This window comes from Grammomys surdaster, unplaced genomic scaffold, assembly GCF_004785775.1.
Source record: "Grammomys surdaster isolate TR1022 unplaced genomic scaffold, NIH_TR_1.0 205, whole genome shotgun sequence".
Classification (NCBI taxonomy): Eukaryota; Metazoa; Chordata; class Mammalia; order Rodentia; family Muridae; genus Grammomys; species Grammomys surdaster.
In genome coordinates, this window is record NW_021604650.1 from 6,210,341 (window position 1) to 6,225,054 (window position 14,714).

At 51.8% G+C, this 14,714-nt stretch overlaps 1 protein-coding gene across 1 annotated transcript in view; it reads left to right on the forward strand.

The window, feature by feature from the left end:
• The window catches only part of Osbpl5 (oxysterol binding protein like 5), a 53,713-nt gene that overhangs the window by 24,908 nt on the left and 14,091 nt on the right, over window positions 1–14,714 (forward strand). The window contains exons 2-9 of the mRNA XM_028771176.1: window positions 1,645–1,801; window positions 3,874–3,956; window positions 8,517–8,597; window positions 8,730–8,831; window positions 9,172–9,375; window positions 10,762–10,846; window positions 13,085–13,256; window positions 13,519–13,711. Of these exons, the coding sequence (XP_028627009.1) occupies window positions 1,666–1,801; window positions 3,874–3,956; window positions 8,517–8,597; window positions 8,730–8,831; window positions 9,172–9,375; window positions 10,762–10,846; window positions 13,085–13,256; window positions 13,519–13,711 (1,056 nt within the window). The 5' untranslated portion in view covers window positions 1,645–1,665. The remainder of the gene's footprint in view (window positions 1–1,644; window positions 1,802–3,873; window positions 3,957–8,516; window positions 8,598–8,729; window positions 8,832–9,171; window positions 9,376–10,761; window positions 10,847–13,084; window positions 13,257–13,518; window positions 13,712–14,714) is intronic.

The following is a 14,714-nucleotide window of genomic DNA, read 5'->3' on the forward strand; positions in this document are numbered from 1 at the left end:
TGGATGGGTGGATGGATGGATGGGTGGGTGGGTGGGTGGGTGGGTGGGTGGATGGGTGGGTGGGTGGGTGGATGGGTGGGTGGATGGATGGATGGGTGGATAGGTAAATGGATGTATGGGTGGATGGGTGGGTGGGTGGATGGGTGGATGGATGGATGGGTGGATGGATGGATGGATGGGTGGGTGGGTGGATGGGTGGGTGGATGGATGGGTGGGTGGATGGGTGGATGGGTGGGTGGATGGATGGATGGGTGGATGGGTGGATGGGTGGGTGGGTGGGTGGATGGGTGGATGGATGGATGGGTGGATAGGTAAATGGATGTATGGATGGTTGGATGGATGGATTGATGGCACATAGATACTAATGAATGGAGAAATGATGTCTGCATACATGGGTAGGTAAGTGAGTGATGGATGGACAGACGGAGAAAGGACTAAACAGACAGATGGGCAAGTGAATGGTTAGGTGAAAGGAAGGAGGAAGACAGACTAGTGTGTATGCTAGTGAATAATGGGGTGCACTTTCTGAAGAGTCCTTCTAGATATTTACATACACCCTCCCCTGACCACACTTACTGCACGTGGGCAGATGGCCTGATGGACTCTTCCCCAAGCCTGTGTCATTCAATCCCTAAAGAAAGTGAAGCTTCCAGTAGGATAGACCAATTATGTCAACACCCCTTGTCACACTGCCAGGCATGACCTCCTTTCTCCCTGCAGGTCCCTAAGGGCCTGGCTTGCCTTAGTTGCTCTGTAACAACTCAGGTATCTGGAAATCTTAGCTGAGTAATGAAATGTGAAGGGAACAAAGATGGGCTTTGGGCTGTGGACAGAAACCTCTGGAACCATTGATACGCCAGGTACCTGCCCATTCCTAAATCCCACCTGATCCCCAATCTAGCAGGAAAGGCTATTTGTGTATTTGGGATCAGGCCATTGGAAAAAGGGAAGCCATTGACCAACTAAGGAGGCTCAAGCCATGTCCCTAGAAAGCTGGGCAAGAGGGGAAGCTGGTCAGTAGACTATTGAAGAACCTGTCCTTGGAAGCAGACAGATGAAGAGGACAAAAAGTCTCTGCTTGCTAGCACCTGCCAGGAGACTCCAGAGCAGAGTGTTTGTGATTCTCTTGTTTATAAGAGTAGCTGAGATTGGAGGGCTTCTGTTCGGCTGACAGGAAAAGGCTTGGGAGGTGGCTGACCAGCTGTTCTCAGCTGGCACGCAGTGTTTAGGGTGAGGCTGTGAGGACCTGTGACCTGCTGAAGACATTGTCAGTGGCCGAGAGTGTGGCAAGGCTGCCTGTAGTTCCTCCTCTGTAGCCTCCCCTGGTCCCAGGACTGCTTCCAGTGGGTAGGTGACATCATGGGCTAGTATGAACCAGTGAGAGCACACCTGTACCTTCTCACTGTTCAGGACTTTGAGTCCTGGGACCCATACAAGACCATGGACACTCAGGCATGGCCAGAAACCTCATATGTTCTAAAATAGAACAAGCCCACCCAGGGACACCCAGCCTCCTGTTAGCTTGGCTCCTCACTCTTCAGGGCCACCTGGTCTGTCCTCCCTTGACCTCTCTATGGACACACGGGAACAATCCCCCTAGCCTAAGATGAGGCCTGACCACTTGCCCCTGCTTCTTCCTTTCAGAAGCCCCCCAGCACCCACACCATGAAGGAGGAGGCCTTTCTCCGACGCCGTTTCTCGCTGTGTCCACCAGCGTCTACTCCACAGAAGACTGACCCCCGGAAACTCCCCCGGAACCTGCTTCTGGGCTGTGAAAATGAGCTTGGTCCCATCACCCCAGGTTGGTACAGGCCATGGGGAGCTGGGGTCCTCCTGACTCTGCAGTTTGAGAGCTCAGCCAGTGTCCCACCCCATCCAGTACCGTCATGGTCAGTAAGAGAGACTTCCACACAATAGGACTATGGTTATTGTGGGCAAAGGGTTCACAGAACACTGAAGGAACAAGTTTGCTAGTGAGGTAAAGAGCAGTTATCTCAAACACTGGCTGTGGGGACAGGCACCTGACCCCAGCCCTGCTGTCCTGGCTGAGTGCCTGCAGACCACTTACTAGGGCTCAGTTTACTCGTTAATAAAATGGAGACAACATCAGCATGTATGTCCAACTTCCAAGTGGTTCTGAATCCTAGGAGGGAACATTTCAGTCCATGCTGTCTCCATGCCCCTTGTGGATAAAATTCTGGGTCCTGGAATCTGGGCCCCATCACAAAGAATATTCTCATGACTGCTGAACCGATGGCCTCTATGCCCGTCCACCCAGGTTAGAGCCCTCTCTAGCCTATGGGTGGCAGCTGGCCTTAGAGAACTTAGCCCTCCCTTTCAGGGGTCCCTAAGGAGTGGGAGGTGGGGTTACACTGCTCCACAGGACTTCATCCCTGCCTTCCCCTCTCCCCTCTCCCCTTTTCCCTCTTCTACCTCTCACTGCTGGATACAGAGTGTGGAGAAGACCCCAGCCCTCCCTGAGGACAGGCAGAAGGCCATGACAGTGAAGGAGAGCTAGAAGTCATGTCATCAACAATCTCAGTCACCAGAAGGGGGAACAGACCGAATGGGGAGGGAATTCTGGACAGTCACTGGGATACAAGCCTGGTAGCTTGCAGCCCTCATTCACCTAGGCTGCAGGAACAGGCAAGGAGAGGAGAGGATAGATGGGTCCCAGTAGGGAGGTGGGAAGGAAAGGCGGCAGTGGCAAGCCTCAGTTAGGGATCAATTTCTGGAAACTTGAGCTGTGGAACAACAGGCTGGCCGTGTAAGGACTGGGAGGCTCCAGGCCCTCTTCAAGGAATGGAAGAGATGACAGGTTCCAGGATCAGGGGTGTGGACAGGGTATGTATGGCAGCAAAGAGCAGAGCTAGTGCTGGCCTGTCTCCCCTGAAGTGACACCTCTGCTCTCTCAGGTGCTTGGGTTCTATAACCCCTCCCTGTCCAGAGTGTTCTTTCCCACATGTGGCTTCTGAGAGTGGACAGCTGCCCATCCCCCACCCCAGCCCCAAGGCCTGAGTCAGGGTCTATATGGGCAGAGAGTAGGACTCCTGAGGCTCAGTCACATGGGGGGCAGGCACCAGACTTGGATGTTAGGTGACCTCAAATGGCTACTGCTCTGACCTGTGGGTAGAAATACTTTCTCGGGTCACCACCCTGGCTTTTCCGGAGAAAATATCTCTACTGCTCAGCTCTGCCCAGCCCTTCCTAGAGCTCTTGGGAGGTGGTCAGCAGAGCCCCCAGCTTCTCAGCTGTTCCTTCCCCTCATACCCATCCCTGGCCTGTGGCTTCAACAGGGAGAGTTTCTCCCACCACAGATTCATGGCCTCTGTTCTAAACCACAGGCCCTCCTCCCCCAGGCAGCAATGGAGAACAGTCAAACACAGCCATGGCTGGCTTCAGGCCACCCCACTATCATCTCTCTCCTTTCAAGCTTCAGAGTTCAGGGAGGCTGGGCAAGGGGTCCAGGTGCCAAGCCTCTCTCTCACCTCTTCAGCTCATCTGGAGCAAGACTATGGGACTACCAGAGTTCTGTATTTTGTGCCTCTGAACCTGAGCGCCATGTTTCCTTGGTGATCCAATGGCTTAAGTCATACACACACGCACGCACGCACACACAGACACACAGACACACAGACACACACACACACACACACACACACACACACACCCTGGCCCAACTGCCCTTGTTTCCTCTAGCTCCTCCCGTTTCCTCTCTGTGGTTGTGAGGACTGACCAGAGCCCCTGGGACCCTTTACTGAAGCTCACTCCACCTCTCAGGGCCACACCACTTTAGTGGCTTCCTGCCCCTCCCAGGCGGCCTTTATAGGGCACTTGTGCCTCTCTGAGTCCTGCCTACCCACTGTCTTCCAGGAAGGGACATGGAGTCCAACGGCCCATCACAAGCCAGAGATGAAGAGCCCCTGACCCCAGGCTCCGCCACGAAGGTGCCACTGGTAAGAGCCTGGCTAAGGGAGGAACCGGGAGGCAGGGAGCCTAGCTCAAGGGACAGCAGTGTGCTGGTTGGACCTGAGGTCCCCATACTCACACGAGAAAAAGCCTCAGCTCTCAGGCTGCCGCCTATCTACATGGGGTTCTGTCAGCTGTGTCTCTTGTTTTATTAGGTGCTTAGCATAGCCCAGTGAACCTGAAAACGGGATTCCTGCCAGCCAGGACTATTTGGGGAGTAGGAAGCCCCTCTGCTTAGGGAGACCTTCCAAACTATTAGGCTCCGTTCTTCCTTCCGCACTCTGCTGTCCCCTCTGCAGCTACTTCCTGGTGGTCTCCACTCTTCAGCTGTAGTAAACAGCTGCGTGGGTACCCATGTGCATATGTATCTGGGCTACCGTCCTCTGTGAGCTCGCCAAATGCTAAGGCAACTGTGAACTTCTAAAACATTCTGCATTTAAATTTTGAAGAACTGACAAACTCCCATGCCCTTGGTGAGCACCATCATACCATGGGTTGCCCTCCCTCAGTCCTCCCCAGCCAGCACTGGTGGTTTCTATTCTGTTTCTGACTCTAGCCTTCCTGATTGGCATCTCAATATGGTTTGGTTTCCGTGTTGACTCAGATCAGTATGTACATCTGTGAGTCTTACCTATCTCCTGATCGGGTTGTCGGTCTTTTTCTTGTTGTGCTGCAAGCCTTCTTTATATACTCTGAATCCTCAGCCCTTCTCATTTGTGTGGTTTGTAAATACTTTCTCTCATTTGGAGGTTGTTCCAATTAAAGTTTATCTTATCTTATTACATATATATATACATATATATATATATATATATATATATATGTATATATACATACACACACACACGTGTATGTGTGTGTATGTGGTATATGTAGTTTGCATGGTATAGGTGGTGTGTGTACATGCATGTGGAGACCTGAAGCTGATATCAGGTGTCCTTCTCTGTTGCTTTCCACTGTATTTATAGAGGCAGGGTCTCCCCCTGATAACTATTCTGGCTAGTCTTACTAGCCAACCTGCTCTAGAATCCTGACTCTGCCCCTCAATTGTTGGGATGACAAGAGGTTACATCTGTCCTGCTTTTACATGGCTTGTTTCTGTAAATCCAGACTCTAGCCTGCATGTGTGTATGGTGAGTGCTCTACCCACTGAGCCTCCAATGCCAGCTTTTAAGTCATTTTTAAAAGCTGCAGAGTTCCAGGAAGATTTCAAAACCCCCAGTTCTGGGGGACCTTCCCATTTCCTAGGTATTTCTGCATTGCCTGGCATATATGAGGACACAGACTGTCTGGGGGTCTCTGGTGTGCAGGCAGCATGCCAAACATGGCCTTCCAGGAGAATCCTTTCTCAGTGCCCAGCAGGCTCTGTGCTGACTTGACCACTCCCTCAGAGTGGCCTTGGTCTTGTCTCCCAGGATGCAGTGGCTGCTCTGCCCCAGGCCCATGGCTTGCCTTCCTTCTTCCTCTGTGGCCTAAAACAAGCACAGTTGGTTCAGCCCAGTCTGGTGAAAAGCTGGTGGCAGAAGTCAATCTCAGGGCTGTAAATAGTGGGTATTTTTGGTTTTTAGATTGGCTTACTTTTATTTTATGTGTGGATGTTTCACCTGTGCAGCACCTGCATGCCTGGTATCCTAGGAGGCCAGACAGTCAGATCCCCTGGAACTGGAGATACAGATGGTTGTTAGCCACAGTATAGATGCTGGGAATCGAACCCGGATCCTCTAAAGGCCTCTTAACCACTGAGCCATATCTTCCTGTCAATAGTACTATTGGGCTGGAGACATGGCTCAGGCATTAAAGGCTAGGCTCACAATCAGAATAGTGTTTTAAGTTAAACCATTGTGTTATTTGTCCATCTCTTTGTAGTTCTCGACAAACACCAACTGCTAGTCTGAGCAGGGGCTGAGTTAGCTGCCCCACAAGGGTGCTCTGACAAACAGCTCACCACAGAACTGGCTGCGAGCTGGAACTGTCTTAGCTCTGAGCAAGTCAAGGGCACATGTCACTTCCCCTGTGGTCAGAGCTGTCCTCGTTCTGGGCAGGCCACTCATGGACTGAGGAAGAGAAATGTGAAGAGGATCGGGCCAGGCTGGATAAAGTCTGCAGAGTCCCAACAGGGCCTGTCCCTGGGGGCCTGCTACCTGGCACATGCATCATCATCATCATCCTCAGCTCAAAGGCCGCTTCTGAGCAGAGCTCCCAGCACTCCCTCTGGCCATCTGGAATGTTCCTATGTGGCTAAGAGGATGCTACTCTGAAGGGGGACTGCCAGGTTCATTCCCAGCTTGGCTTCTTATTGCTACAATGTTGCTTCTGAGCCTTGCTGTGGGTTTGTCAGTCCCCTTCTCTACTGGACATGGGTAATACTAGTAACCTGAGCTGTAGTGATTGGTTTGTTGGCCTTTGAGACAAGGTCTCACTGGACAGCCTTGGCTGGTCTGGAATTCATTATGTAGACCAGGCTGGCCTCCGGCTCACAGAGGTCTGCCTCCCTTTGCCTCCTGAGTGCTAGGATTAGAGGCATGTAAGGCCACATCCAGCTGATCTGTTCTGTTTAATATGCATGTATGAATCAACGAGATGGCTCAACAGCTAAGGCACTTGCCACCATGCCTGATGACTTGAGTTCAATCCCTAGAATCCACACTGTAAGAGAGAACTTACTCCTGAAAGTTGTCTTTGAGCTACACACACACACACACACACACCAAATAAATAATGTTTGAAAAGTAGCAACATGAGTACAGAAGTACGCACTAACACAGAACCCCACACACAGGACTTTGACCCCTCACCCTTACAGCCTCCATGGACCTATGGACTCCCATCCACCCCTCAGAGCCAAGCATAGTCATCCTTCCTTCCTTAGGTCACAGTCCATCACTTTGGGGAAGACGAGGCACCAGAAACCTGAAACATTAGTCACCCCTACCCTCTTCAAAAAGCACCTGAAGTGTTTGTGGGCTCAAGCTCAGTTTACTCTGTTCTTTCCCTTCAGTCCAGAGCCTGGCCCATGAAATGTTACCATTCACTTTCAGGGTGGGCCTTCCCACCTCAGTTAAGACAACTAAGAAAATCACGGGTCGACCTGAGATCCACAGAGTCCTCACCGAGACTCTTCCCAGGGGCTTCTCATTCTGTCAAGTTGACAATTAAAACTTACTCTCACGCTATAATTTTCACATCACAAAACAATCATTTGATTTTCTTTTTCCAGACATTTCAGCTTGTTCTGTGCAGGAGAATGGGCTGTGTCAGCCAATGGCCATTGTTTGGGTTTTAAATGAATGCATTTATTAAGTATTTAGCAAGCCAAAGTCCAAGACTACATGGAGGTAGCCAATAGACAGAAGCAGCAGGCAGCAAAATATCAAATAAGGAGTTTTCAGTGCTCAGCAGAAGTGACTGGGGTAGCTGGATAGAGAGAGTGAACAAAGGGACTGCTGGGCTGACACTGCCCAGGCTCAGCATGGCTGCCTGGGGAAGCTGAGGCAGTCAGCTGCAGTTACCAACTGTGCCTTCTGTCCATAGCTGAGTTCTGGATCCTTGTTCCCACTGTAGACACTTATTACATTGAACAATGGTAACCTTCTACATTAGAAATGGTCACCTTCCAGCTGTTCTCAAAGGCACTGTACTTGAATTCTTTAGGGCTGCTATCTTCCCTCCCTGTCACAGAGTTGGGGAGGGGCAGCAATCCGCAGACCAAAGGCCTTGGGGGACACCGAGGCAAACACACATGGTCTGAAACAGGGTTAGGGTGCAGCTTCATTCCCAGGGCCAGCTTCTCAGTGAGTTCAAACAGCACGTGGCAGCTTGCCAGTATCGCGTACATGACACCTGTGGAACCCAGGGACATATCAACAGGTGACATGTGGGGTTCAGAGCACAGTTTGCCATCCCCAAACTGTGACCTGTAGACCACATTCTGGCTCCACACCCCAGACCTCAGTTTCTCCATCTTTGGGGTTGTAGCTCATAGATTACTATTCTGGGTCCCAGAAGTGAGCTGTGGGCCCAGGTACAGACGCTTGGCTCCCATCTGTAGCTTCAAACAAGGCCTACACACTGACCCTCTAGACATACCTCCCCCAGAGACAGTGGGCATCCCCACCTCAGTCTCCTTGCTGCCCTTGCCCAGAGACAAGGCCCTGCTGGTGGCCAAGGAGTGGCCATTCTGGGCATCATGGGAGATACAGCTGATACAGCCTGGGAGCTTGTCACCACCGTGTTCTAGCTGCCACCAAAACTCTGTTTTACAAACCCCACCATACTACTTAATGAAATGCCTGATGAAGGCACCTTAAGGGAAGGAGAATTTATTTTGGTGCATAGTTCAAGGACACAGTCCATCGTGGTCGAGGAGGGGAAGGGATGGCTGCCGGGGCTGAGGTAGTCATTCTTATTGCCCCACAATCAGGAGGCAGAGATGAATGCTGGGGTTCAGCTCACTGTCTCAGTTTTTGGTCATTCTGGGACCCCTGCTTTCTGCTGACAGCCCCAACTTTACCCTGACACCCCCCAGAACCATGTTCTCTCTCCTGCAGGCTGAGTACAGGCTATGCAATGGATCTGACAAGGAATGTACCTCTCCGACCACCAGGGTCTCCAAGAAGGACACTCTCAAGGTGGGCCTGTCCCAGGGTGAGGATGGAGGGGACACCCACACCCCCTATATCCTCCTTTCCCTGTGCCCTGTTGCCAGTAGGGGAGCTGGGGCAGTCCGTGCACTCCATGACCCACGACTGCTCTGGTCGCAGGCACAGAAGGAGAACTACCGACAGGAGAAGAAGCGGGCCACGAAGCAGCTGTTCAGTGCCCTGACTGATCCCAGTGTGGTCATCATGGCTGACAGCCTGAAGGTAGGCAGGTGCTACTCCCAGAGATTCCTATTGACTGGGACATCCTTGGCACTTGGGAGACAAGTCTAAGAGTTTGTCACTACAGAGTTGTCTGAGTGGCCCCTGACTACTGTAACAAATGGCCCCACAATGAAACTGGTTCCTCACAGGTCTGCAGGCCAGAGTCCAAGGTGCTGTGAGGACCACACTACCCTCAGAGCTCTGGGACACTCTTCATAGTTCCTGGGGCCTTCAGGAATCCATCACCCCGGTCCCTGCCTCTGGTCATCTCCCACCAAGCTGAATAGATGGCCCAGGGAGTGGCTTCCCTGGATGACCCTGACCATGAATTCCTCTGCAGATCCGAGGGACCCTGAAGAGCTGGACGAAGCTGTGGTGTGTGCTGAAGCCAGGCGTGCTGCTCATCTACAAGACGCCCAAAGTGGGGCAGTGGGTGGGCACGGTGCTGCTCCACTGTTGTGAGCTTATTGAGCGCCCCTCCAAGAAGGACGGCTTCTGCTTCAAACTCTTCCACCCACTGGACCAGTCTGTGTGGGCTGTGAAGGTGAGTGGATCAACAGGACACCCATGTGGAGATTCAGGGACATTGGAGGCTTCTCCTGGGACCACAATCCCAAAATGGGAGCCCTAGCAAGGGATCCCCGGAGGGGTGGCTATCCTTTGACAGGCTGCAGGAAGTAGGGATGAGGCAGAGTAGACTATACATTAAACCCCTCATCCAGTGCTGTCTGGATGGGGAAGGGACTGTCCCAGGCTCAGACCTCATCCATCATCACCAGGACTGCTCAGGCAGAACTAGTAGAGACAGGAATGGATCCCCAGGGAAAACTTGGTTAGCGTGGGTTTCAGAGAAATGACAAAGTTTAGGGTTTTTTGGATTTGGGGATGGGGGTGAAAGAAGGTCTCACTATGTAGTTTTGGCAGACCTAAAATGTACATAGACCAGGCTGGCCTCAAATTCATAGAGATCTTCCTGCCTCTGCCTCCTGCATCTGGGATTAAAGCAGTCTACTACCTTGCCCAGCCTGGGTTGTTGTTGGTGGTGGTTTGTTGCTGTTGGCTTGGTTTTGGAAACAGGGTTTCTGTTACTCTATGGCCTATCCTGACTCATAGCTCACCGGGACTCAGACCTACCTAGAACTTGTGGCAGCCCTCCTTCCTCATTCCTGAGATTACAGGTATAAACCACCGTGCCTGGCTTCTGCTAGTTTTAAAATGAATATTCTCCTCAACTTTATAAACTACAGATGAATAAACCCATTGTGAATTAAAAATACCTACCTCAAAAAATGCATTAACATGCCTGAGCTAGCGCAGTCCGGCCTCCTTCAGTACCCTCAGGATACTCGCATTACCCAAGGCTGGGCAGCACTTGGGTTGGAGGCAGGAGGATCAAAGATTCAAAGCCATCTTTGACTACATAGAAAGTTCCAGGCCAGCCTAAGCTGCAGAGTGAGCACAGCCCTGTCTCTAAACATACTGTCTGAAAAGCCAAAAGGGGAAAAAATAAAAACTGTTTTATACGAACATTCTGGCTGTCTAAATTTATCCCAGCCTGCCCTGATGGGTAAGACCTTTAATCCTGGTGCTTCAAAGGCAGAGGCAAGCAGATCTCTATGAGTTTAAGGTCTAACCTGATCTACATGGCAAGTTACAGGCCAGCTACAACCATGCAGTACGACCTTGTCTCAAAAACAAAGCAAAGCCCACATTTATTCCAAATACCAGACAGATTTACTTATACTAAACAGCCCTTTGCTGTCTCTCTGAAGTTCAAATTCAACTGTGAGTCCAAGATTTGCCTTAGCTGGTTCTGGCAGCCGTAATCAGGAAGCTAAGTGGAAGGAAAGGCATCTGATGAGGAGGGATTCGGAGTGTACCACAGCCTTCCTGGCCCAGTGCCTGACCCTGCAGGTCTCTGTCTCTCCAGGGCCCCAAAGGTGAGAGTGTGGGCTCCATCACACAGCCCCTCCCCAGCAGTTACCTGATCTTCAGGGCCGCTTCTGAATCAGATGGTGAGTGCCACCTGCCCTGTTTCTGCATCCCCGGGGTCCTCAAAATCAGACACAGCCTGAGCCTACCTTACAGTGATAATCCTCAGCCAAGCCTCAGATTTCCCACAGATTAAGTAGGACTAGCTGCACTTGTCAGCCCAAAGCTATGGGAATCCCAGGGCTGTATGGAAGCAATCAGGTGACAGCTGTGAATTTGATGGGTAAATTAAGTCACAGGCAGCCTAGAGGTATTCTGGCAAAAATAGGTTACAGATATTAATGCTGGCTTCCCCGAGTCCCAGATTCTCTGAACTAGGTAACAGATTCCAAGCAGCAGCCCCATTATCAGAAGTCCTTCAAGTGACAGCCTCTAGCCAGGCTGTGGCTCCTTAACAAAACATCAGGGCTGCACCCCCTGCTGGAGGTCCAAGGCCCTGACAACTAGGACCCAGTTGTCCAAACCTGGAATCCTGCAGATAGCTTAACTGCTGGTACTATCGTGCCCCCTGGTGGTCAGAAATTATATCCACGCTCCCTCCCAGGTTATTTTGACTGTTGTTCACTCTTTCTGTCATTGAACATGCTGGGCTCTGGGGTAAACAGGCAACCTATGCCCTCACAGAGCCTGCATACCTTGGAGGTCTGTGGCCAGTAAGCCAGCCACCAGATGACAAGTCTGAGCTGAAGCCATGATTATCAGGGGCCATAGTCAAGGAAGAATGTTATCTGCAATCCTATGTGTATCCGGATGGGCTTCTGCAAGAAGAGGCAGAGGCTTTCAAATGGGTCCAAAGGCTGTGTAACATTCAGGATGCCAAGTCTTTTGTGGCAGCCACAAAATGCACATTGGGCCCTAAGTCCAACTCTACAATCAGCTCTCATCCTGGGTTGTATAACCTCCCATGACCCCCTCACTGCCCCTACAAATGCCCAGCATCACAGGAAGTAGCACTGTGCTTAAACCAAGCCTACAGTAAGCCCAGCAGGATCGCAGATATCCCTCAGCAAGAGGGGCAGCTCCAGGGCACCAGGTGCGTCTCCTGGGGGTCCCAGTGTAGCTCCAGGAGCTCTCAAGCAAAAGGCTCTGTAGCTTTAAGTTAGGAAAAGAAGTCCACACTTCCCGGGGACACCCAGCATGCAAGCTTAGGAATCAAGAACTTCATCTTGCCTTGAGCTGGGACCCTCACTCTTGAGTCCCTTGGGCACTCGTGGGGTCATTTATAGATGACTCTGAGGCGTGGACGGAAGTGCTGCTGTTAGTAATCACACTGAGACATTGGTGTCACCTGCATGGGTCCCTTTCCTTGTAGCTCTTGACAGCACCCTCCTACCACCCCGCCTCACCCCTGAGAACAGTGGTATGATACAGGTCTAACCCAAGTTCTACGCTCATGCACACACACTGTCATGAAGAAAGAAGGACCTCAGGGCCAAAACAGGCCCTGCCCTGCCTGTAGTCCCCCCTCCCCTGCTATCCCTCAGCCCTGACTGTCTTTTGTTACCTCTTGAAGTTACCTGGTCAGTGACTCCTCACTAGCGTGTAAGACCCCTGCCCAACCTCTGCCCGTGGTCACACAGGATTCCTGATGTCTATCCCACAGTGTCATTCCCAAGGGCATACACATGTGTGTACATGTTCCCAGAGCTGTTGACTCAGCCCAAGGCCTGGCAACCCTAAGATATTCTCACCCAAGATCTTCAAGTCTATCTTTGGGGTCCTGATGTGAAATTTAGGCTTAAACAGAGGGCAGGAGGAGTGCAGAGCTAAGAGTCCTAGTCAGGGTATGGTCCTGCCCATCACTGACCCATCACTGTCTCAGCCCCAGTCTCTCTCTGCAAGATGGTCTGGCAAGTTCTCAGAACTCTGGGAGGTCTCTGAGAGACAAGCTCCCTCTGTCTGGCTCCAGACGTCAGCCTTTCCCTCCCCAGCGTGAGACTCCTGGGGCAACTCCAGTGCCTTGGGGTCCACTGTTTCAATAGTCTAATTGCCGAAGGGAGAACACACCTGTCTCTTTAGTTTATATTCATTCCTGCCAGGATGGCTACATACAAGGCTGGGGTCTGTGGGGCATGCGGATCTTTAACTAGACCCTAGTGAGGTGGCGTGTGGTGTGGGACTAGAAGTTTCATGACTGAAAAACAGAATTCCTTGCCTGGAGATTAGTTTCTTTAAGCTATTTTAGACAACAGGCAGGTGAAGGTTCCCTGGTGGGGAAGTAGAGGGGAAGCCACCCACCAGACTCCCTCTGTGTCCTTTAGGCCGCTGCTGGCTAGATGCCCTGGAGCTGGCCCTTCGCTGCTCCAGCCTGCTGCGACTGAGCACATGCAAGCAGGGCCGAGATGGGGAGCAGGGGTCCTCACCTGATGCCTCTCCCTCTTCTCTCTACGGACTTCCCACCTCAGCCACCATCCCAGACCAAGACCTATTCCCGTGAGTGAGCTGGGTGAGAGGTGATCCGCAGGGTGATCCTTAAGCAGCAGGAGGGGGTGAGCTGGGGTCGTGGACTTGTTCTCTCCTGTGGGTACCAGTCTTTGCGTCCTTATTGACAAAACAGGAGCAGTAGTACAAATACAGGTCACTTGAAATAAGGTAGTGTGTGACGTCCCTGCAGTGAAAGAGGCCGGGTACCCAGGTGTCCGAGGTCCTAGGTGCCACCTGGAATTGAGAACCCACGGGTATTTCCACCCTCCAGGTTGAATGGATCAGCATTGGAGAACGACGCATTCTCAGACAAGTCAGAGCGAGAGAATGCAGAAGACTCGGATGCGGAGACCCAGGATCACAGCCGCAAGACCAACGAGAGTGGGAGTGACCTGCTGGACAGCCCTGGCGGGCCACGGAGGGGAACGACATATGTGGAGCAGGTCCAGGAGGAGCTGGGAGAGGTGAGAGCCCTGGCAACTGAGGGTGCAAACGGGACACAGTAGGGCTCTGAGTGATGCCCGCTCAACTCTCCCCTGTCTGCCTAGCATGAGATGCAGGGGTGATGTGAGAGTCCAGCTCCAAACAAACAGCCTCCCTGGGCTGGAGTGGACTGTGGCCAGAGTGGACAGACAGCTCAGGAAAGATCCTTGCCTAGCTCTATACATGCTGGGGACCTACATATACCTAGCATGACCCTGCTCCTGGGATTCCCTCACCCCAGTCAGGCACCTGTGCTGTCATGTGAGTGTTGTCATCTGCATGGTGAGTGTAGACCATCTGGTTGCCAGCTTGTCACAGCTAGGAGGTGGTAAAACCTTGGGAAGGTGGGGCCTAGCAGGAGGAAGTTAGGTCACTGGGGCTGTGGCCTCAGGGGTTTGATAGACAGATATTTTCCTCTTTAGGGTCCTGGCCATGAGCACTTTTACTACCAAGTACTTCATCAAAGCAGTGAGCCTCAAAGCAGTGAGGCCCAACAATCCTATACAAAACCCTCTTACACTGAAGAGAAAATTTTTGTTTCATTTGAGACTGGACTGTGTAGCCCTGCTTGGCCTAAAACTCACTCTGTAGCTGAGGCTGCCCATAAATACCAGTCCTCCTTCGTCAGCCTCCTTAGTGCTGAGATTAGCCCAAACCTTTCCTCTTTTTAACTTGACTGCCACAGGTATTTCTTATAGTAGCAGAAAGCTGCCTAGCACATCCATAAACACAGACGACTGGGGAAACCGGATTCCTGCAGCTGGAACTTCTAGACAAAAGGGTTATTTAACTCGGGGTTTTGGAGGCCAGACATACAAGATCAGGCAGCCTCTGGTGAGGGTCCTGTGGATGTGCCATGTGGTGAATGGTACCATGGCAATCGTACATGTGAGGGGGAGACCAGGATGCCAGAGTAGAAAAGCTGGTCTTGTTCCCAGACCTGCTGAAGAACCTGATCACTCCTAAGCCCAATGTGGGTGGGTG